Below are 23273 nucleotides of genomic sequence, written 5' to 3'. Positions count from 1 at the left end.
GCGTAATGTGTTAAGATTAGAGATGAGCGAACCTGGAGCATGCTCGAGTCCATCCGAACCTGAACGTTCGGCATTTGATTAGCGGTGGCTGCTGAACTTGGATAAAGCCCTAAGGCTATGTGGAAAACATAGATATAGTCATTGGCTGTATCCATGTTTTCCAGACAACCTTACAGCTTTATCAAATGCCGATCGTTCGGGTTCGGATGGACTCGAACCGAACCCGATTCGCTCATCTCTAGTTAAGGTATAACTAGTGATGAGCAAACTTGCGGAACGTTCGGGTTCTGAGTTGGTATGTTGGATGCAGCCCTAGAAAGTCCTGGAAAACATATGGCCATAGGTTGTATCCAGGTTTTCCAGGACTCCCTAGGGCTGCATCCAACTTCTTTAGCCACCAGTATTCAAATACCAATGCGGAACCCGAACGTTCGGCTAGTTTGCTCATCACTAGATATAAGTCTTAATACGATCTAGTCTTATCCAGCCATACCGGGCCCGGCAGGCGTGTGTCCATTGTTTATACAGAGGGATACAAAGAAGCAGAATCACTTTTAAGCTGGAGAATCCCCCATTGAAGGAAAGGAGGCACTGACTGCATCAATAAGACTCTGTATAGTCTTTCAGAAGTGCTGACAGGTTACATAGGATTTACTAAATCATTTCCATTTAAATCCCTTTTTCCTCCTCCCTGAAAGAGACAGAACGCCTAGTGCAAGCATAATGAGGCATGAGAAGATTAGCTCCTCACCGCAGGCGGACATGATAATACAAGAAAGTGTTTCTGGAGACATGACGGGACTCTGACCTCCAGCTACACCTCCCTGTGCATCACAAGGATGAAATGTATAGAAAATATATTGTGCATAAACGGGATGCAAAACGTCCTCCAATGTGACGTCTTACATTACTCATGTGCCTTGTGTCAAATGTTAGATATAAAAGGGCCCATAAGACTGACTATGGCTTATACACAGCACTACCTCTGCTTACGTATACCACTAGACTTAGGAGGAAACGGGTTGCTGTGGCCGCCCAGAATACTGAACATGTGAAGATCTATAGAGTGCTCCAGTGATGTGAGGTCATGTACAGCGGTAACATAGAGATGAAGTCAATCACTGATCATGTGTAAAACATGAACAACATGGCAGGAGGGCATCCAGGCCAGTGATTGACTGCGGTATCATGGGCACAACTTTCAGATATGCCATGGCAGCAGTTCTGACTGAATACACTGGAGCAGGGTGTGAATTTAGGTGTGTTTAATTTCTTTTTTCTTTTTTTTTGTTTAAATCCCCCATTTCAGATTATATGATTTAAACTAAAAAAAACAAACAAAAAAAAGTCCTCGTTGACTTTAATTGCCCATTGCAAGTGCAACCAATCCAAGCAGATATGCAATATCGAGATTGGCTGGAAATATGCTAATTGCTGCTATGGCCATGGGGGGGGCACTGTCCACTCATAAACCGTAGCGGCCACTGTAGAGGAATGGTAGTGTAGTGTGACTTAGTTGTCTATGTAAGACATTGGGAGCCAAGTTCCTGAATCTGTCAGCCACTATATGGATTAGTGTTATGGTTGGAAATGGAATTGGAGAGGGTAAAGCTTATGAATGTACCCCTTTAAATATTGTTGTATATACTGTATGGTGTAGAAGATATATGCTGAGCGGTTCTGTATCTTGCTTCCTGGGTGCAGAATAGGTATCGCTTGGATGTCATTCGAATTATATGTTGCTAAATATAAACTATTTCTGTACAGTTCCTGAGGATAATCATTATGTGCCTGAGACTGCATGGGGAAAATGAAGTTTTATTTCGGTAGGTACATATTAAATTACTGCAGAGAACTAATCCTGTCTGAAATGATCTCCATGTGTAAATCCTGGCTGCCAAATGTAGTGAGCTCTGCAAACATGGGAGCGAGCACTATACATCGCTGCACTTCCCAACTGTTCCATTGTTGGGAGCGGGCCCCGCCGCACTGGCTGTGTATTTAGGTCATCTGAAGAGGGGACAGATAAGCAGTGTGGGGAAATGAAGTGCGGCTGGTTCACAAGAGCGGCCCTGTTCCCAGTGACTTGCCTTCTAATCCCCAGTGGGCCACCTGCAGAGCTGCCTTCAGCCTCAGCCCATTCACTACCAGGACGGCACTAACAAACCAATTATTGCTGGTGGGGAGGCAGACACCTGGCCAAAAGTGACTATCCCTCCACCGACGGCTCAATACAAAGAAGAAAACAAGGTTTAAGGGAGGCAGTGGTCCATGTAATGCCTTGTGTTTTGCTCTGAAGTGCAAGAAAAAACACCAGTGCTTTTTTTAAAGTAAGGGCGTGTTCACACAGTGTACCTGTAAGTGCATTGTGAAGCATAAAACTTTCCAGATATACATATGCAATGTGTGTCCCATTGAATTACATTTAATTAGATGGGAAAACACTGCACAGCTCACGTGTCATTTTATTTACATGTACTTACAACAAGACACAACGCAATACTTTTTTTAGGGCCCTGCTGATAATGCGTTTATGTGCCATGTTTAAAGGGGTAGTTCCCCCCAAAAAATGTATTTCTAATCAGCTGGTGCCAGAAAGTAAATTACAAAGAGATTTGTAATTTATTTCTATAAAAAAATCTTAAGTCTTCCTGTACTTATCAGCTGCTGTATGTCCTTCAGGAAGTGGTGTATTCTCTCCAGTCTGATACAGAGCTCTATGCTGCCACGTCTGTCCATGTCAGGAACTGTTCAAAAGCAGTAGTAAATCCCCACAGAAAGCCTCTCCTGTTCCTGCTCTCCAGTTAAAACTGTCCCCAGGATGAATGGCGTTCATGGCAGCTACATGGCCACTGCCCCACTTATTTTCTATGGGCCTATAGAGTTTTTAGGTTTGGCGGGAGCCCCAGTGGTCAGACCCCCACTGATTTGATTGGTATAACCCACTCTATGGATAGGGGATAACACCTTTAAAGGGGTTATCCAGCGCTACAAAAACATGGCCATTGCGGTTGCAATTAAGCTTCATTTACTTCAATGGAACTGAGTTTAAAAACCCCACCCAAACTGGAGACAACAGAAGGGGGAAAGTGGCCATGTTTTTGTAGCGCTGGATAACCCCTTTAAATCCTAGCTCCATATTATTATAGGCTCTATATTTTACCCTGACTATATCAGTGATTACAATTCATTGACCTTTTTATTTTGCATTTTAAAGTCGAGAAAGTTGCTGTATGAGGATTGTGCAGGCAGCATTACCATGAAGCAAGCAAGCAAGCAAGTAGCATGCAGTTAAATGGAAGGTTCAGGGTCCTTACCCAGCGGGGGCTCAGGGGTGATTCCCATGCTCTGGAGTAAGGCTTCAGCTTCTCTCCTCTTTTTCTCCAAATCAGACTCTTCCTGTGGAGGGGGGGCATCCTTCTTCTGATCAGACTAGCAGGAATAAAAAGGAAATGTTCATAGAATGTAGCACTGAATTCATCTCCTAGGAGCGGACTTAGTTCAATGAAACTAGAACATCTACAGCAGGGATCTCAACCTTTGGCTCTAGTGAAACTATGACTCCCAGCATGTTTGTTGTGTCGTTTTAAAGCGAGGACATGAAGAAATCACTGGTTGGGGATTTGGGGTAATAACAATTCCTATAGTATTAATTATTATTAATTAATTAATTAATTAATATTAATACCGTTCCTAGAAATACAAAATTGACAAGGACTATTTTTTTTACACACTTGATTATTATATATATATATATATATATATATATATATATATATATATATATATATATATATATATATATATATATACATACACACACACACACACACACTAGTGAATAGTATAAATAATTTAATGACATATGTTTACTATGGCTGATCACCATAGCTTGTGTTGTTAAAAAACAGAACAAACCTAAGTGTCTGGCGCCCCCTGCTGGAGGCATCAATAATTACAGTGAAGCAGCAATAATGGAATTAATAATTGGTAGCCTACAGAATTATTTTGTAGCATATTCACATATCTTACAATAAAAAAATAAAAAAAACTTTTCCTAGCAATCTGGACTTTTTGTGGATGCTCTTCTATCGGTACATGTCACCTATTTATTGCCAATCCTAAAGTAGATATTACCCTGGACCAACCATATACAGTACTTAAAAGTTCACTGATGTTTGGAGTCAAGGCTGTGAGGCCGGCTCCATTCACTTATATGGTGGGTGGCAGGCAGAAATGATGTGCAGTAATGACAACGCTTTTAGGGTCCGTTTACACAGAAAGATTATCTGACAAAGATTTGAAGCCAAAACCAGGAATGGATTTGAAGAGGAGAAATCTCAGGCTTTCCTTTATGACCTGATCTCTGTTTATAGTCCATTCCTGGCTTTGGCTTCAAATCTTTGGCAGATAATCTGTCAAATAATCTTTCTGTGTAAATGGACTCTTAGTTAGTGGTTTCCTTTATTATCAGAACTAGGCGGGATCACTGAGGTCACACCTACACCAGTCTAACAGTGACAGCCTATCCTAATAATACACCAACACTTTAAAAGGTGGTTTGTACACATGAACCTGCTTATTGTTTGTTTTTTAAAGGGGTGTTACAGGATCTGTGACCACATATATTATATACCTATGCCAGGTATATAGTATATACTGATATCAGGCATTCACTGAGCTTTCACTGTGTCTAAAGACCATTTGGACATTAGCATTTCAAAGGCCCCGAGTCCAGCAAGAAGCTAATTTAACCAGTTGGTCAACATTCTCCATTCCCCCACTGTAAGGTATATGAGTGGTCTTAGGGTACTATTACACGGAACGATTATTGCTCCATGTAATAAATACAACGATCATCGGCTGATCGTTGATATAGGTTTGGACCTATTTACGTCGGGCGCCGACCGCGGCCCGCTTCGTGTAATAGCGGTGCGTGGCCGGCGACTGACGATATACATTACATATCCACGTTCCAGGGCTGCTGCTGCGGTCTTCTTCTCCCCGGGTCCTGCGCGCTCTAGCTTCAGAGCGGCCTGTCAGCTGATAGGCCGCCCGGCCAATCACAGGCCGCTGTGGTCCCGGCCTGTGATTGGCTGAGCGGCCTGTCAGCTGACAGGCCACTCTGAAGTTAGAGCGCGCAGGACCCGGCGAGAAGAAGACCGCAGCAGCAGCCCTGGAACGTGGATAGGTATTGTATATAGTTAAGCAAGGACTGCAAAGACATCGGTAACAATGTCCCTGCAGCCCTTATTTAACGATTATCGGGCTGTGTAATAGGTCCAGTAAACGAGCGACAATCTAGCAGATCGGCGCTCTTTTACAGGTATTATCGGGCCCCCATCAGCCCGTGTAATACCACCCTTAGGGTGGAGTCCATAGATGCGTTGGGACAATTCCTAGGGGATATAACCTATGTAATACTCTGGGCTCTCTCTCTTTCCTGCGGCCCTGGACCAACAAGCACTTAGGAACAGGTATAATATATGTGGGCCTTCTGTGTGTGTATATAGTAATATAAGTATAATAGCATTACAGTAGACTGTATATGTGTACATATAGATATTCTAGGTGTAAGAATTTCTATATGTACATGTACTAGTGGTCAGCTGCTGGATGTGGCTTTGATAGTAAGTATAGATCTAGGATACGGTGTAGGATCTGGATATATGTTATACTGTATATACATACACAGTATTGGTCACATGGTGATTGGTATCCAGGGGGGTAGGAAAGAAGGCAGCTGTGTGTGGTTGTGATCTCTATGTAATGTATTGTATCTGTATATAATGTATAGTGTCCTTGTCATCTTTATGTTATTAGTAAAGTAGTTTTATACATATCAGCGAGGGTTGTATGTTACTCCAGTAGTGAGAGAAGGACTGGTGGGTGTGTACACTTTATATAATACAGAGTAAGTGGCCTATACAGGAAACAAAGGTACCAGACTAGGAGCGGACCAAAGGGACTAAGATCCACAAACCAGAATTATCCTTTATTAAGGGGTCTTACTATTTTAAAGGGAATGTATTACAAAAACCTCATAGGTAATACACTGTACAATTGGAAACCCTAACAGCTGTAACTATGTGCATAATACTGCTGCTTACACCACCCACCTACAACTTTTCAGGCACTATATTACTTGGGGACATGCTGTAAAAAAATTACTTTGGTGAAGCCCAATACGTACCAGTTGTTTTCAACAGGAATACATGGCACAGTGTGCATTGTGTTACATATATTTTTGAGAGTGCCAGAATAAGTGACATCACTTAGGAGTGGGCGGCTTTCATGTCTAATGTATATAGTCACCCATAAATAATGCATACCATGCAAGGACAACATGTTATAGATCTTACATTTAAAGGAGAACTCCGGGCTGGGGTGGGGGAGGATGAAAGAAGTAACATGCTCCCCCCCTCCCCCACTCCAGTGCTGGTGTCCCACCTGGAACCCTTAGGCTGCATTCACACGTTCCGGGAAGTTGTCCGTGCTCACAGATCCGTGCGCACGGACAATTTTACAGCCCATTGCTTTCTATGGGGCTATTCAGATGTTCCGTGATTTTACGGATCCGTGCCGTTAAAAAATAGGACATGTCATTACTCGGAACGGATGCACGGAAAGGATTCCCCATAGAAATCAATAAGATCCGTGTTTTTCACGGATGTGACATCCATGTTCATCCATGAAAAACACGGATGTGATGTAATCAATGTCATTTAAAATGCTCTAAGACAGTTCTGTGAAAAAAACGGACACGGATACAAAACGGATGCAAAACGGACTGTTTTGCACAGATCACGGAGGTTGCTGCCAGACCACAATCACGGACTGGGAAAATCACTGAACGTGTGAATGCAGCCTTACTGGCAGAGCGGGCCTAACACGTCATGTCCCAGGTCCCCGCTCAGACCCAGAAGCAGCCGGGAGCAGAGCTGTAGGATACCAGCACCAGCAATGGAGCGGGGGAGGTGGGAGCAAGTTACTTCCCCCCCCCAAAAAAAAAAAAACAGACATGCACAGAAAATATACTTACCATCCCACCAGTGACGATCGCCATTCTAATCTCCCGCCGGCCGCATCCCCGCCATCTTTGGCCCCCATCCTCACTTGCGGGTCCGGGTGCAGTGAGTGGGAGAGAAAAGGCTGCTGGTGTGCATGCGCAACATCAGCCTTTTTATTGGCTGGAGCGCATCACATGGCTTCCAGCAAGCTCAGCCAATCAGGGATGAGCAAGCTGGAAACCATGTGATGTGCACCAGCAACCTTTTCATTGGCTGGAGCACATGTGCACCAATAGCCTTTTCCTCTTTCATTCACTGCTATGGAAGACAGCGAAGAGGAAGAAAACCAGGACCGCCCCCTGCTGTGACGACATCAACCCAAGATGGCCCCCGGGAAAGGAGGATGGGGTTGACAGTGTTTTGGTATGTACACTTTATTTAACTTCCGTGAGGAGGGGGGCAGACAGCTTATTAACACACATTACAAAGTTATATAAATTTGTAATGTGTGTTAATTAAGCAGAAAAACGCTGCACTACCCCTTTAAGAACGCAAAGTGCTCTACTTGGGCATCTCTGGCTGCTTCATAGACAATTAATGGACCATAATACCCATGAAGTGCCCATGAAATTACAACTCTGGAGCATCTTTGAGCTGTGCTGTACCAGTCCTCATGGGCAAGATGAATAGCAAGGCCCAGCTGTAATTTATTACATTTCCTGGTAGGACAGCAATGACAAGAAACTTACCTCCTTCTTTTTCTTTTCTTCTTCTTTCCTTTTTTTCTCTTCTCTTATCTGAGCCAAACGCTGCTTCTTTCTCTCCAACTCTGCTTTTAGTTCACTTTTGTCAGACATGTTGAGGAACCTGGATAGATGGCAACATGAATTAGAACATGCAGGTGTCAGACAAAACCCAAAGCAAGCCCTTGTGCACACAGATGTCTAATTCTGTAGAATTGGTGGCTGCAGCAGTGTCCCACCACAGCCACTAAAAAGTGCAACAGCAAGCGGCAATGGCCAAGACGTATGGTTAATATAGACATTTAGAATTGAAAAACTGCTATAGAAAAAATTAGTAAAAAATGAGGTTGTAGGCATACCACTTAAATAGAGTATACCATCCCACCACGGCCACTGACTGAATGAGGACTGTGATACCGGGAAGGGAAGACTGGGCAGTGAAGGAGTGAGGATGTTAAGTATTGGCCAGAGCCATTAAAGTTACCGCCTGGAATACGGCCTTGTAGTACATGGCTATGGCAGCTGTACAGCTCAGTGTGCCACAGTGTCTCTCCACACCTGATGACAGTGGGGACTTCCAGAGCAGTAGCAAATCCCCATAGAAAACCTAAACCTAAAGATTTTTAAAGTAATTTACAACTCTGTATAGCATTGATTTAAAAACCATTTTTTCTTCTGGAGTACCCCTCTAAATTTGGGCTTTCTGCTACCCATTATAGTTAACAAGGGGGCCCAAATGAGATGAGCATAGGTCACCTCTACTGATGAGAACCATCTTAGCTCTAGAGGAATGGACACTTGTGTATGAGGTTGAAAATGTCCCTACACGCGACCTGGAAACCGGCTGCCAGGTTATCCGGCTATGGAGGTCACACAAGCCTATAAAGTACCAAGAGTCGTCTACAGCAACGTGTCAGGACTCATCAGCTACTCTATGCAGACACCATGTAGACCATGTGATAGACAGGGGAGAACAGCTAATGCTGCCGAAGAAGCCAGGGTTACAGGGGGAGATTTATCCAGCATGGTGTAAAGTGAAACTGGCTCAGTTGCCCCTAGCAACCAATCAGATTCCACTTTTCATTCCTCACAGACTCTTTGGAAAATGAAAGGTGGAATCTGATTGGTTGCTCGGGGCAACTAAGCCAGTTTCACTTTACACGATGTGTGAGAAATCTCCTCCATAGTTCTGTCCCCAGTACAAGAACGCAATAAAGTGCAATAAAATACACGTCCTGGCGAAAGCAGCACTTACACAGGAAAACGTGTACAGATGAGCACAACGCAAACATGCGTGACTCCGATCGTGCAGCAGTTGAATACCGGAGGTTAAAGACGTTGGATGCAGCCCTAGGGAGTCCGAGAAAACATGGATGCAGCCTATGGCCTGTGACTGTATCCTTGTCCAACTTCTTCAGCCATCGGTAATAAAATGCAGAACGATCCGACTCCAGCATGCTCTAAAGTGGTCTTCTGTTTTGGTCCATCAATACTTGTTATAAAGACCCATAGACAATAAGCTAATCACAAAATGAGGACCCCCAGAAGTCAACTATTTTTTAGGGTAATCTTGTAGAAAGTACCCACAGCGCCATCACTGGGAAAACAATGACGCAACACATATATACATGGGTGTTACCATTTGGATCTCTCCCAACAGGTTTTCTGCCATAGATATTGGAGCAAATGCACAGTAGTCATTATGTAACAGTTGTTCATTCTTTGGACGGACGACGGAATCTGCCTGTGCATAGAATGGAGTCTATGACACGGGCGGAGACGCGCGCACGCACCCTTCCCATTCAAATCAATGGGTGATTTGGGTAATGCAGATCAAGACAGGTCCTTAAAAAACATGGCCACTTACTACCAGAGACAGCCCCACTCTTGTCTCCAGCTTGGGAGGGGTTTTGCTGCTCAGTTCCATTGAAGTGAATGGAGCTTAATTACAAACCGCACCTGAACTGGAGACAAGAGTGGGGCTGTCTCTGAAAGAAAGTGGCCATGTTTCTGTAGCACTGGATAACCCCTTTAAGGTAATTGTATGGACAAGTTTTCCCCTGAGAATAGAGCCACCTATATCTGTCAGGAACTGTCAAGATCAGTAGCAAATCCCCATAGAAAACCTCTCCTGCTCTGGACAGTTCCTGACACGGACAGAGGTGGCAGCAGAGAGCACTGTGTCAGACTAGAAAGAAAACAACACTTCCTGCACGACATACAGCAGTCGACAAGTACTGAAAGACTAGAGATTTTAAAATAGAAGTAAATTACAAATCCCTGGCACTAGTTGATTTAAAAAAAATCACTGGCATACCCATTTAATAAAAAACAGTGCTTAGAATTAAAACTGCAAAACATAAGGATTCATTTATAATATAAATAATAAAACAAAATTAGGGGGGGGAACTACCAAAAAAATTCTTAAAAAAAAAAAAAAACCATGGGTAGCATAAAAACTTCATTTAAATAACAGGTCATTTTCTGAGATCTTCTTACTTACCTTATTGATCAAGAGATCAATAATCTATAAATAATTGGTTTTCTACACTGGATAACCCCTTAAAGGGAGACAAGCAGGACAGACCTTTTTTTTTTCCAATGATGAAGAGCAGAGAGTTGATCACTGAGGGTCTGGCAGCTGAATCCCTGGGTGACCGGCTATGATCTCCATAGGAAGGATATGACAGGGCACTGCATGATCTGGCAGGACCATAGTAAAAGGTGCAGCACATGATGTGAGGTCTGTGTAGGACCACTACATAAACACAATCTGTGCTGTCCACAAGATGTAGGAAGAAAAGCGTCACTTAATCTGTCCATTATAAGAACTTACTGATTTCATATCCCGAATGTACTCTCGTGGCCCCTGTGCACACTTACAGCTGTATACCCCAAACACAAAGGAGGCCATTGAGAGCCTAACAAAGCCGTCTTTTTGCTCTATGGTAGACTTGTCATAAAATCGTATGATAACCCATGACGAGCTAAAAGATACACAAGACCTGACTTCATAGGGGGGAGAAGCAGACAGCACAGTTGGCGACCCAGGAAAACTTCTCATCAACTCTCACGATGATGATAAAAAGATTTCTATATCTATGAAGCGTGAACCTGGCCGCACATAAGCCTGGGCCAACGTGTTATACACCTGATGTAACAGTCACTAGCACACTACATTTGGTGAAATGAAGTCAATCACTGTCCTATGGGTACACTGTAGTAGAAGACCCCATACATTATTGGTAGGATCCTGAAACACCCTAAAAGTCTGATGTGAATGGGACCATAGACGTCTTGGTGTTCGTGTTTTCTGTCATTTGATGAAGATGGTCTTCCCCTTTCCCTCTCTTTCAGATCCCGCTGGCTCTCTATCACACTGAAAGAACCCTTCCTTCCGTATAAAACTTAAAGGCGCGATCCAGCTGTATAAAACAGACAACCTATTCTCCATATAGGCCATGTGTATTAGATCTGCGAGGGTCTGACTGTGGACTTTACTACCAATCAGCGCTCGTACCTGCATCACTGTTATTAGTGCAAGACCGTAGAGAGTATGTAATTCACCCGCCCCCTTAACCCCTTAATCAGCTCCTGCTGTCTGTATACATTACCTGTCTCCTTACTGCACGGGGTCCCAGCTTCCTGCTCTCCCGCCCAGCCAATCAGTGGCTGCGCCTGGGCAAGACACTGATTGGATGGGCGGCAGAGCAAGAAGCCGGGACCCCGTGCAGTAAGGATTCAGGTAATGTATACACACAGAGGGAGCCAATTAAGGGGTTAAGTGGCCGGCTGAATTACATCTTTCAGACTACTGCGAGTATGTAGTCACACGGACCTGCCAGGACCTTACCTCGTACCGAATCTCGCTGCAAAAGTCGAAGCAAGATTTCCGCTGCGAGTCGTCCTGTGTGAAGGCACCCAAAGGGGTACTTTGGCGAAAAAATTAACTGGTTTCCGAAAGTTATATAGATTTGTAATTTACTTGTATTAAAAAATCTCAAGTTTTCAAGAACTTATCAGCTGCTGTATGTCCTGCAGGAAGTGATGTATTTTTTGCAGTCTAACACAGTGCTCTCTGCTGCCACCTCTGTCTGTGACAGGAACTGTCCAGAGCAGGAGAGGTTTTCTATGGGGATTTACTACTATTCCGGACAGTTCCTGTCACAGACAGAGGTGGCAGCAGAGAGCACTGTGTCAGACTGGAAAGAATAAATCACTTCCTGCAGGACATACAGCATCTGATAAGTACTGAAAGACTTCAGATTTTTAAATACAAGAAAATTCCAATTCTATATACCCTTCTGAAACCAGCTGATTTGAAAGACAAAAATGTTTTGCCGGAGTACCTCTTTAAAGATGAAATATATAAGACCAATGCTTTCACTATAAAGTCATACCATGTATACTAATAAAAAGCAATGCTGGGAAATGCAGTTTACTGGTGACGGGAGGAAGGGAGCGAAGAACTAGATTCTCTTGTCACTGGAAATCAATAAAGCCACAAGGTGAAACAATGAGCATCATATCCTCCTCTCCATAGACTATATGTGATGGAACATGTCACTTTTTATAGTTATATGAAGTAGTGAGTCAGTACATCCGCGTGGCTCCATATCTATTTATAAGGATGATACAGTCCCATAACGGTCTATGAGCAGCACGCGCAGGGGTCCTCACAAGTGTAGACACAGACACTGATCAGAGTTTGCTGAAATCTCTGGTAACATGCATTAAAACTGCATGATGAAGAACTGTTCTGGTAAAGAATAGCCTGCGGACGCAGAACAGATTTACTCTACAGACATCAAAGAACAGTATACTGGGAAACCATTACTACGTGGCAGGGACACATCATCCTGAAGACAGGACGGAAGGTGAAGCTTCAAAAGGAAACAATTCCCATAGCTGGACAATAATTACAGCGAAAAACAAGGAGATGATGAGGACAGGAGAAAAGCATAACAGCGTATGTACTAAGAAACCCTATATCCAGGCCTGACCTTATCCTTCCTGATACAAGGCACAACGGTTAACCTCAATGATGGTACTAGCCCCGAGTGTGTTAAAGGGGTTATCCTGGATTTAAAGAAAAAAAAAAAACTGATGTTTCAAAAGCAGCACCACACCTGTCCTCAGGTTAAGAGGGATATTACAACTTAGCTCTATTCACTTCACTGGAATTAAGATGTAATACCACACACAAACACAGGAAAACGGTGGCGCTGTTTCTGGAAGAAAGCAGATGTGTTTTTCAAATTCCGAATAACTCCTTTAGGGTATAAACCCACACACCGTATATGCAGCGTATTTACTACTGCGATACGCAGCAAATACGCAGCAGATTAGATCTAAATAACTGAACACAGAATCAAATCCTCACCATGACACCTGCTGCGTATTTGCTGCGTATACGGTGTGTGGGTTTATACCCTCAAAGTGACTCTGTACTAGTGATGTCACGATACCAGAATTTTGAGTTCGATACCGATACTAACTTTTTTATTTCGATACTCAATACCAGTTCGATACTTAGTAAAGTATAAAAAAAAAAAAAAAATACAGTGGTAGAAATATAATACCCCTGCACTATTACAGTGATACCAATTTTTGGACTATTTTTATTTTATTGTGTTAAAAATAAAGTTAGTGATATCTGTCTAAGACAGCTCTGCTGCATCAGCTATCACTAAGACAGCTCTGCTGCATCAGCTATCACTAAGACAGCTCTGCTACATCAGCTATCACTAAGACAGCTCTGCTACATCAGCTATCACTAAGACAGCTCTGCTGCATCAGCTATCACGAAGACAGCTCTGCTGCATCAGCGTCACTAAGACAGCTCTGCTACATCCGATATCACTAAGACAGCTCTGCTGCATCAGCTATCACTAAGACAGCTCTGCTGCATCAGCTATCACGAAGACAGCTCTGCTGCATCAGCTATCACGAAGACAGCTCTGCTGCATCAGCTATCACGAAGACAGCTCTGCTGCATCAGCTATCACTAAGACAGCTCTGCTGCATCAGCTATCACTAAGACAGCTCTGCTGCATCAGATATCACGAAGACAGCTCTGCTGCATCAGCTATCACTAAGACAGCTCTGCTACATCCGATATCACTAAGACAACTCTGCTACATCCGATATCACTAAGACAGCTCTGCTGCATCAGCTATCACTAAGACAGCTCTGCTACATCAGCTATCACTAAGACAGCTCTGCTGCATCAGCTATCACTAAGACAGCTCTGCTGCATCAGCTATCACTAAGACAGCTCTGCTGCATCAGCTATCACTAAGACAGCTCTGCTACATCAGCTATCACTAAGACAGCTCTGCTACATCAGCTATCACTAAGACAGCTCTGCTACATCAGCTATCACTAAGACAGCTCTGCTACATCAGCTATCACTAAGACAGCTCTGCTACATCAGCTATCACTAAGACAGCTCTGCTACATCAGCTATCACTAAGACAGCTCTGCTACATCAGCTATCACTAAGACAGCTCTGCTACATCCGATATCACTAAGACAGCTCTGCTACATCAGCTATCACTAAGACAGCTCTGCTACATCAGCTATCACTAAGACAGCTCTGCTACATCAGCTATCACTAAGACAGCTCTGCTACATCAGCTATCACTAAGACAGCTCTGCTACATCAGATAACACTAAGACAGCTCTGCTGCATCAGATAACACTAAGACAGCTCTGCTGCATCAGATAACACTAAGACAGCTCTGCTGCATCAGATAACACTAAGACAGCTCTGCTGCATCAGATAACACTAAGACAGCTCTGCTGCATCAGATAACACTAAGACAGCTCTGCTGCATCAGATAACACTAAGACAGCTCTGCTACATCAGATATCACTAAGACAGCTCTGCTGCATCAGATAACACTAAGACAGCTCTGCTGCATCAGATAACACTAAGACAGCTCTGCTACATCAGATATCACTAAGACAGCTCTGCTGCATCAGATAACACTAAGACAGCTCTGCTACATCAGATATCACTAAGACAGCTCTGCTACATCAGATATCACTAAGACAGCTCTGCTACATCAGATAACACTAAGACAGCTCTGCTACATCAGCTATCACTAAGACAGCTCTGCTACATCAGCTATCACTAAGACAGCTCTGCTGCACCACCCATCACTAAGACAGCTCTGCTGCACCACCCATCACTAAGAGCTCTCCTGCACCACCCACCACGAAGACAGCTCTGCTACATCAGCTATCACTAAGACAGCTCTGCTACATCAGCTATCACTAAGACAGCTCTGCTACATCAGCTATCACTAAGACAACTCTGCTACATCAGCTATCACTAAGACAGCTCTCCTGCACCACCCCCCACTAAGACAGCTCTGCTGCACCAGTTACCAAGATTGCGGAGGAAGAGAAGAGGAGGTTACACAGGATCCCACACACTACAGCCGATCTTATCTGCTCCTCTCAGCCCCGGCCACCTCCCCCACCTGCCAGCCGGCTGGATCCTCACATGTGCTGCACATCCCCCGGCCTCCTCTCCCGTGTCTCACAGACCCCCGCTCTCCCTCTTCATCCTCCCCACCTCCAGCCTTCTCCGTCCTCCTCTCTCCGTGACCTCCCGCTCTCCCTCTTCATCCTCCCCACCTCCAGCCTTCTCCGTCCTCCTCTCTCCGTGACCTCCCGCTCTCCCTCTCCAGCCGCTCTCTTCTGTGCAGCTCCGGCTCCTCTCCCGGACCTCCCGCTCTCCCTCTCCTCCGTCCTCTCTCCCGGACCTCCCGCTCTCCCTCCAGCCTTCTCCTCCGTCCTCCTCTCCCGCTCTCCCTCTCCAGCCGCTCTCCGTGCAGCTCCGACTCCTCGGCATAAATCATCTCTCTGATAACAGAGTCTGGCGGAGCCGGACTCTGTTATCAGAGAGACACCAGCAGCGGGGGTCTGTTACACACAGTAGCCGACCCCCGCTGTATATGGAGCGGGCTCAGGAGGGGTCAGATGCCGCTGTCAGTGTGACAGCGGCATCTATATACTTAAATAGCCGGCACTAGCAATAGCTAAGTGCCGGCTATTTGAAATTGGCGCCAATGGGAGCGGAGGGAGGGAGAGCAGAGGAGGAGACTGCAGGGGGCAGGGGGAGGCACATAGAGAACACGGCCGGCGCTCAGCTAGCCGCCCACCGTGTTCTCTGCTTAACTTAAAGTTTCGATACCAGGAAATCCTGGTATCGAACCGTTTTTTTGCCCGAAATATCGATAGTAGTATCGATATTTCGGTGCATCGTGCATCCCTACTCTGTACCCACAATCTGACCTCCCCAAACCACTTGTACCTTCGGATAGCTGCTTTTAATACAAGATCTGTCCTGGGGTCCGTTCAGCAGGTGATGCAGTTATTGTCCTAAAAAACAACTTTTAAACTGGCAGCCCTTCGCTCAACGGTCGGGGCTTACATTGCGTATGCATTAGGCTGGCACAACCTCTCTGTCCCTCCTCCCCACCCTCCTTATCATTAGGAATGCCCCAGGCAGATTGTCTCCTATTCATCAGCTGTGTCAGCCCGGCACATGGGCTGGATCGTTAAGCACATGTTCAGCATGGAGAAAATTTTCAGCATGGAGAAAATGTTCCAGTGGAATTCCTAATGATGAAGAGGGTGGGGAGGAGGGACGGTGCAAAGTTAGTGCACAGATACTCCTGTTAAGTTTAAAAGTTGTTTTTTAGGACAATAACTGCATCACCTGCTGAACAGACCACAGGACAGATCTTGGATTAAAAGCAGCTATCCAAAGGTACAAGTGGTTTGGGAGGGTCAGATTGTGGGTACAGAGTCGCTTTAAAACTGCTATATCACAAATGTCTGGTAAATGGTGACAGCAGTGTCAACTATACAGTTAGCTCAACCAATGCACCAGTCAGGACAATCCTTACTGCTTCAACAGATCTGGACGGACAAAAGAAAAACACAAGCATATTTCAGGATTAGAAAATAAAAGTCAGCGCCACCCCTGTCCTCAGTTTGTGTGTGGGATTTCAGCTCAGTTGTGATGCCACATTCAACCTGAGGACAAGAGTGGTGCTCACATATACAAAGATGTTTTTCTAACCCAAGCCACTAATTCTAGCCACGGAGTCTCATAGACATGGTCAGGATAAGCCATTACAGAGATGCGGCCGTGGAGTGGATGGCACTGCTGCCCCCTCTCCTCGTCTATATCTCCTGATCAGAGCGGGCCTGAGCAGTGATCAATAACTTCTGACGACTGGTGAATGGTGACTGGTGGATCCCGGTGAACCAACTACAAACTGGGATCTTACATAAAACTGTAAAATCACCATTTTATGCCAAAAGCAAGAAAGCATGGACTCCCTTATACAATCACACATAAACACTCACCTTGCAATCCTCCAGTAAGCAAATGAAGGACTTCAAGCTTTAACCTGCCTGAGAAGATAAAACAAAGTCATAATGCGCCTAAAGTATATAGTATACATATATAAACGTTGTATGTGATTAGACACAATATGGATGTATTACAAGTGCACTTAAAGAGGTATGATTCTAAGCAGGACCACAGCCACGATTTAGTGCTGTCTTCCCCACAACACAACTCCATCCATGTAAATAGGGCAAATTGCAGCTCGGAGCTGTGCATGGAAAACTTCAAGGGGTTTTCAAGGACCAGTTGTTTGTTTTTTTGTGTCACTGTCATTATAACTATCAAAATCTAAAGCAACTGTAGATGTGATATAAAGCAAGTTTGCAATTTACATTCATTATTTTTTTAAATTATCATGGAAAACACAGCACTTCCTGTTTCCTGACAGTTTTTTTCCCCTCAAAAAAACAGGAAGTTCTGTGTATCCCAGGCCATCTGAGCACTCAGAGAGAAGGTAGTCATGTGACTGACGGACACGTTGAGCTGTGACTCTCTGTACTGGCCGGAATTCCTTTGATTAGTCTGTTTTTTTTTTTGTTTTTTTTTCAACCAGCACAAGTCAGAAAATCTGCCTTCAGGAGACTGGACCTGGATTTCTGGTAAGTACAGCTTTGTTTTACAGCAGGATAACAACAAAAAATAATGGATGTATATTGCAAACTTGCTTTATATCACATCACTATTGATTTAGACTTTGAAAGTTATAACATCAGTGACACTTTAACTTATCACCTATCCACAGGATCCTCAATAATAATGGTAAGGGTATGAAAGTATACAGCTGGCTTACACACCCTCTGTGTACACTACAGTCTTCATGTCCTCATACCGTCACTGCAGATGACATGTATAGACAGTACCCAGAGTATACAGATGGCTACAGTGCCCAACATCTCCCCCTGGCAGGCACTGGAATGTTTACTAACCTGCACACATCACTCATGACCGTGGTCAGCAATATCACTGATGTTCTATAAGGAGAGCACAGCCGTCATCTCCTAACCGGAACTAATGGAGGTGTACTATGACCTACGATATGGGCATCTGTGCCATGCTGTACCACCTGAGCGTAATACATGGTTATCAATGATTTCCTATGCATTTTATGGGTGGGCAATAGTCACATGTTTGACTGGGTTTTCACTTACAAAATTGTCAGTAAATAGTGCTGGGTTCTACACGGAAAGAAATTATTACCTGTACCATGTGCGAGTGGTGAAAAATCTGCCCAAGTGTGCACCAGTATACACCAACAAAACCTAAACCATATACTGTCAAAGAACAAAGAAGCTACAATGGCTAACAGCACATCACTTTATATTTAGCAGGAGACGGCGGCGACATGTGGACCACACCCTGTCTGTAACACCTAATTTAATGTATTACTACTGAAATTCACAATGAGCTTGTTCACACAGCAAAAAACGCAACTAAAATGCCATGTGTGATCACAGTCTCTGTCCATGAGCCTTTTACACCGAAACCAATCCTACTAACCAGAGCACAGAACTGCATGGACCCATTTTATTGGGCGCCATGTAATACCACTTTTCTCCTGCAGAGGTCACTGCAAAAGAAATCTTGCGGCACATGCCGTGTAATCTGATTGCCAGTCGGTCCTCCTTTTAGGAAGGATGTGCAGGAATGGGACAACCCTTACTGCAGCTCATGTGTTGGGTACGGTAATGTAATACATAGTCACAGGCGGGGGCCACACACATATTTAGATGACATGAAGATGGCAATGACGATCATTGAGTACAAAGTCACAGTGCACTACTGCAATCTTCATATCATGTAACCCAGCCAACATTGGTCTAACGGTTTAGCAGCACAAATTTAACTGGATTTTTTTAAAAGTTTTTATCAGTAAAACCCCCACAGTCAAAAACACTGCATTTTAAGCCACAAGTATAACTGCATATCACCCACTAAGGCCATGTTCACACAACGTATATTTTTGTAAAAGTACGGCCATAGTTGCCGATTGCAACAACGGCCGTAATTATTACGAAAAAATATACGTTACCTTGCAGTCTATGGAATCCTGGCTGGAGTGTATACACATGGTACACGCTCCAGCCGGGATCCCTAGCGGCGCCGCAAACAACTGACATGTCAGTTTTCTGTGGCCGCTGTTCAGTGAAGAGCGGCTGCAGAAAACCCTGTCAGTGCACACTATGGCTCCGGCCGCTCGCTCCATAGTGTGCAGTGGAGGGTTTTGATGCGGGTGATACGGATGCGCCAGCATCAGAACTCTGCGGCCCTAAAGATCATCCGGCCAGTACTGCAGTACCGGCCGGGATAATCTTTAATGAGACCGGCCGTTCCATGACCCGGCTGGGTCACGGAACGGCCGGTCTTTTGCGAGGTCTGAACATAGCCTAAGACTACATTCACATTTTCTGTGAAATTGTCCGCAATTGTGGATCAGCGATCACGGACAATTTAAGGGCCACTGATTCCTAGGAGTCTATTCAGACAATCCATGCCGGGGAAAAAAATTGGACATGGGATCCCTGTTTTTCACAGTCAAAGCAAACTAGTCAATTTTTTTCCCAAGTTCAAGATTCTATACGGATGCACCAGCATGGAATTATGGAATAAATTGCACGGATCACAGAGTAAAAACAGTGGACCATTATGCGGATCAGGAAAACCACAGGCCGTGTGAATGCAGCCTAAGTGTGACATCAACCTTAGGTCATACTCACAGGTACGGATTCATTTAGGCATCTACATTATTGACACCGGTCCTGCCTTAACAGCAGGTCTACTGCCACAAACTGACAGCATCACAGTAATTTATACCAGCAATTAAAGGGTGCATTTACACAGACAGATTCTTGAAACCAAAGCCGGGAACAGACTATAAGCAGAGAATAGATCATAAAGGAATGACTGAGATCTCTCCTCTTTTCAAATCCATTCCTGGCTTTGGCTTCAAACATTTGTCACATAAATCTGTGTAAAGGCACCCCAACATGCCCTCAGCTCAGGCCATTACACCTGCCCCTTTTATATTGCAAGTAATGCAACCTAAGAGGCCATTCACATGCCTGCAAAATACTGTCTATGGATATTATTCTGTGGACTGGACCTTGGAGCTCCCGGCATAAGCATTCATTATGATGCCAAGAGCTGAGAGACTGTTTAACTATGTGCACTGTTTCAGTACAGTAGCACAAAAAATTTCAGGGCTCCTGTCATCATAATGAACCATGATGCCCAGAGCTCTGAGGTCTGGTCTACAAAATAATGCGAGCTGAGAATGGCCCTATAGGGTATATGCATATGAAAAAACCTTACTTGCAGGAGAAACCCGCACATCTGAATTTCACATTTCAGAAGGAAATGCATTAGATTTTTATTTTTTTATTTTCTAAGACCCATTCACAAATATGCATGTACCTCAGCAGCAGAAACTTCTGCAACACTACTCAACCATGTCTGAGTAAATCCTAAGGCATGGATGTGCCTTGCAGACTGGACCTGGGAGCTCCCAGCATCATAATTAATTAGGATGTCGGGAGCTCCTACACAGTTTAAAAGTTTGCAATAGTACTGACAAAGCTGCACGGCTGTGTCAGTACACTAGCACAAACTTTTAATCTGCTAAGAAGCTCCCGACATTATAATTAATCATGATGCTGGGTGCTACCAGGTCCAGCCTGAAAGGCACGTCAGTATATGGACGGAATTCTTTTGTATACTGTCCGTAAAACAATGGCTTTAAAGAATGTAAAACGGCCCTAATGGTGAGTGCACACATAGAAAAGCACAAGTGTAACAGCTAAAGTCTGCATAGTCAATTCACAGCAGTTCCATTACCCTTAGGGACACACTTCCCTGTGACCACTAACCACCATGTTGGGCGACATCACTCATCACATGCATGTGTTACAACCTATAAGTGGCCATGACTACAACGCTACAGTCGCCAATAATCCATCCAACATGACCCCTTTGACTTGTATGAGTGATGGAATGAAGCAACCAAGCAGTGCGGCACCATGGTTCCTGGTAACATGACCAGGAACTAGAGTAACCCCAGCCTTACAGTAGGGCTCCCCAACCCGTGGCTGTCCAGCTATTGCAGAACTACAACTTCTGTAAGCCCAGACAGCATGCTGAGAATGAGATTTTTTTTTAAAGGGGTTATTCAGTGCTACAAAAACATGGCCACTTTTGCACCACTCTTGTCTCCAGTGCAGGTTTTGAAACTCAATTCCATTGAAGTAAATGGAGCTTAATTGCAAACCGCACCTGAACTGGAGACAACAGTAGGGGGAAAAGTGGCCATGTTTTTGTAGCGCTGGACAACCCCTTTAAGCAACGGCTGGAGAACCAGAGGCTGGGAAACACTGCCTTAGGGCCCTTGCACACTACAGAAATCATGCGGATAACCTCCAGCGGATTCTGTGCGTGCTTCCACTTGAACATCTGGCTGCCCCATAGGCTTCATTCTCAGCTCAGGCAGATTCCGCCATCTGCCCGGAGAATTGACATGTCAATTCTATAGGCGGATGGCGGAATCCGCGTGTCCACAGAAGAGAGCCTATGGGGCCGGCGGGACTTCAAGCAGGAGAGCACGTAGGGGAATTGTGAGAGACGAAATCCATGGCAAGTTATCCACGTGATTTCTGTAGTGTGCAAGGGCCCTTATAGTGTCATCTGCCTCCAGATTAATAAGGATTCACAATTGTTTCTTAGTTATATTGGTTTCTGGGGAGAAAGGAAAACAAAAAATACAGCCAATTACTATAGATGTCCTATAGCTCTTGGTACCCAGCTTTCCCATATTCCCAAAAATCCAACTTGACTTGACCCTGCTATGAGACACATCACCATACAACTAGTAAATGATCTCTATGAGATGTGTAATAGCTGCCATATTGGATATGACACAGCTTTCCCATAATCCTGTATATTACACCTATGAAAACATACAGCTACATTGTAATGGGGAAAGCTGGGTGACAACCTCTATGGGGGCAATGACCTCAGGCATATCGGTTGTCACCCAGCTTTCCTAGAAGCAGGTGCAGCTATAACATGGCAGCATGGAGAGGAGAGAAAGGCTTAGGCGCATGTGATGGTTTCAGAGTTGTGACAAAACCACAACCCCCATCATGCTGAGAGCTTGAGGCTTCTGGAAATGGTGGGGGTTGTAGTTGTGGAACAGTCAGGGAGCCATAGATTGCAGAATACTGCTTGGGGCAGGGGTTTTCAAGCTGTTAAAGAAACTACAACTCCCAGCATGCCTGGACAGCCAATGGCTGTCCAGGCATGCTGGGAGTTGTAGTTTTGCAGCAGGTGGAGAATTACAGGCTAGAAAACACAGCTTAGACAATGTAGCACATCTGCATAGACAACAGCTATCAGTCCATGCTGGTACTTGTAGTCCCAGGCCCACAGTATACACAGAATACCCCACAATACAGCACTGATGCCCCATCCACTGCTCATACCCCCGGCTCCCCGCCCATTGGCTGTGCAAAACATGCAACAATAACAATCACTAGGCCCCAGCCAGAAGCCCTCATGTCTGCCCCTTACCCACACCACAAGCCATACCCACCAAGTCGCCAACCACACTTCTCCCCAAGTGGTTCCAAAGGTGTCACCGCCCTGTCTCCCTGAGCACCCCGCCCGAAGCCGGCCACATACACTGCGAATGACTGATGCTCTACGGAGACCGAGGCAGGCCAAAACACCAACCGCGCAGCTGCAATGACGTCACCCTCGTGAGATGACAGAAGAACGGTATTCAAAAATGTAGAGAGCGGATACAAAAGCTTCCTGTGTGTCTCCAGTGCAGGAGCCATTTTTTTGTGGCTATAGCCGTTAAACAGAATGAGCGTTGGTCTCCGGGAATCTTTTCACTGTATTATTTTGAAAGAGGACAAACTTAGCATACATTATGGTAATCATTTTTTCCCTATCAACCCGTACAGATCATTCATCTAACAACAATGCCAGTGTTCTGTTATGCCGTGGTGTAGCATTCACTTCCTAATCTGAGCTGGTGGAGGTGTACTCTGATCTGTCATATGGGCACCAGTGCCAAGGCTGCAGTACCTGAGC

General features: G+C 44.7%; 1 protein-coding gene across 8 annotated transcripts in view; it reads right to left on the bottom strand.

The window, feature by feature from the left end:
• DYNC1I2 (dynein cytoplasmic 1 intermediate chain 2) overlaps positions 1-22911 on the bottom strand; it is a 96103-nt gene extending 73192 nt beyond the window's left edge. For 2 of the 8 annotated variants that reach the window (XM_069982906.1, XM_069982912.1), the window contains exons 1-4: positions 22768-22910; positions 17144-17191; positions 7760-7877; positions 3318-3432 (exon numbers count right to left, since the gene is read on the bottom strand). In XM_069982906.1, coding sequence (XP_069839007.1) covers positions 3318-3432; positions 7760-7867 — 223 coding nt within the window. In that variant the 5' untranslated portion in view covers positions 7868-7877; positions 17144-17191; positions 22768-22910. Of the gene's footprint in view, positions 1-3317; positions 3433-7759; positions 7878-17143; positions 17192-22767 lie in introns of all 8 variants that reach the window. The other 6 variants (XM_069982910.1, XM_069982911.1, XM_069982903.1 and 3 more) reach the window with 5 other exon arrangements.
• Between the last annotated feature and the right edge of the window lie 362 nt (positions 22912-23273).

This window comes from Dendropsophus ebraccatus, chromosome 9 (genome assembly GCF_027789765.1).
Source record: "Dendropsophus ebraccatus isolate aDenEbr1 chromosome 9, aDenEbr1.pat, whole genome shotgun sequence".
NCBI lineage: Eukaryota > Metazoa > Chordata > Amphibia > Anura > Hylidae > Dendropsophus > Dendropsophus ebraccatus.
This window is presented reverse-complemented; position numbering and strand designations above follow the sequence as displayed.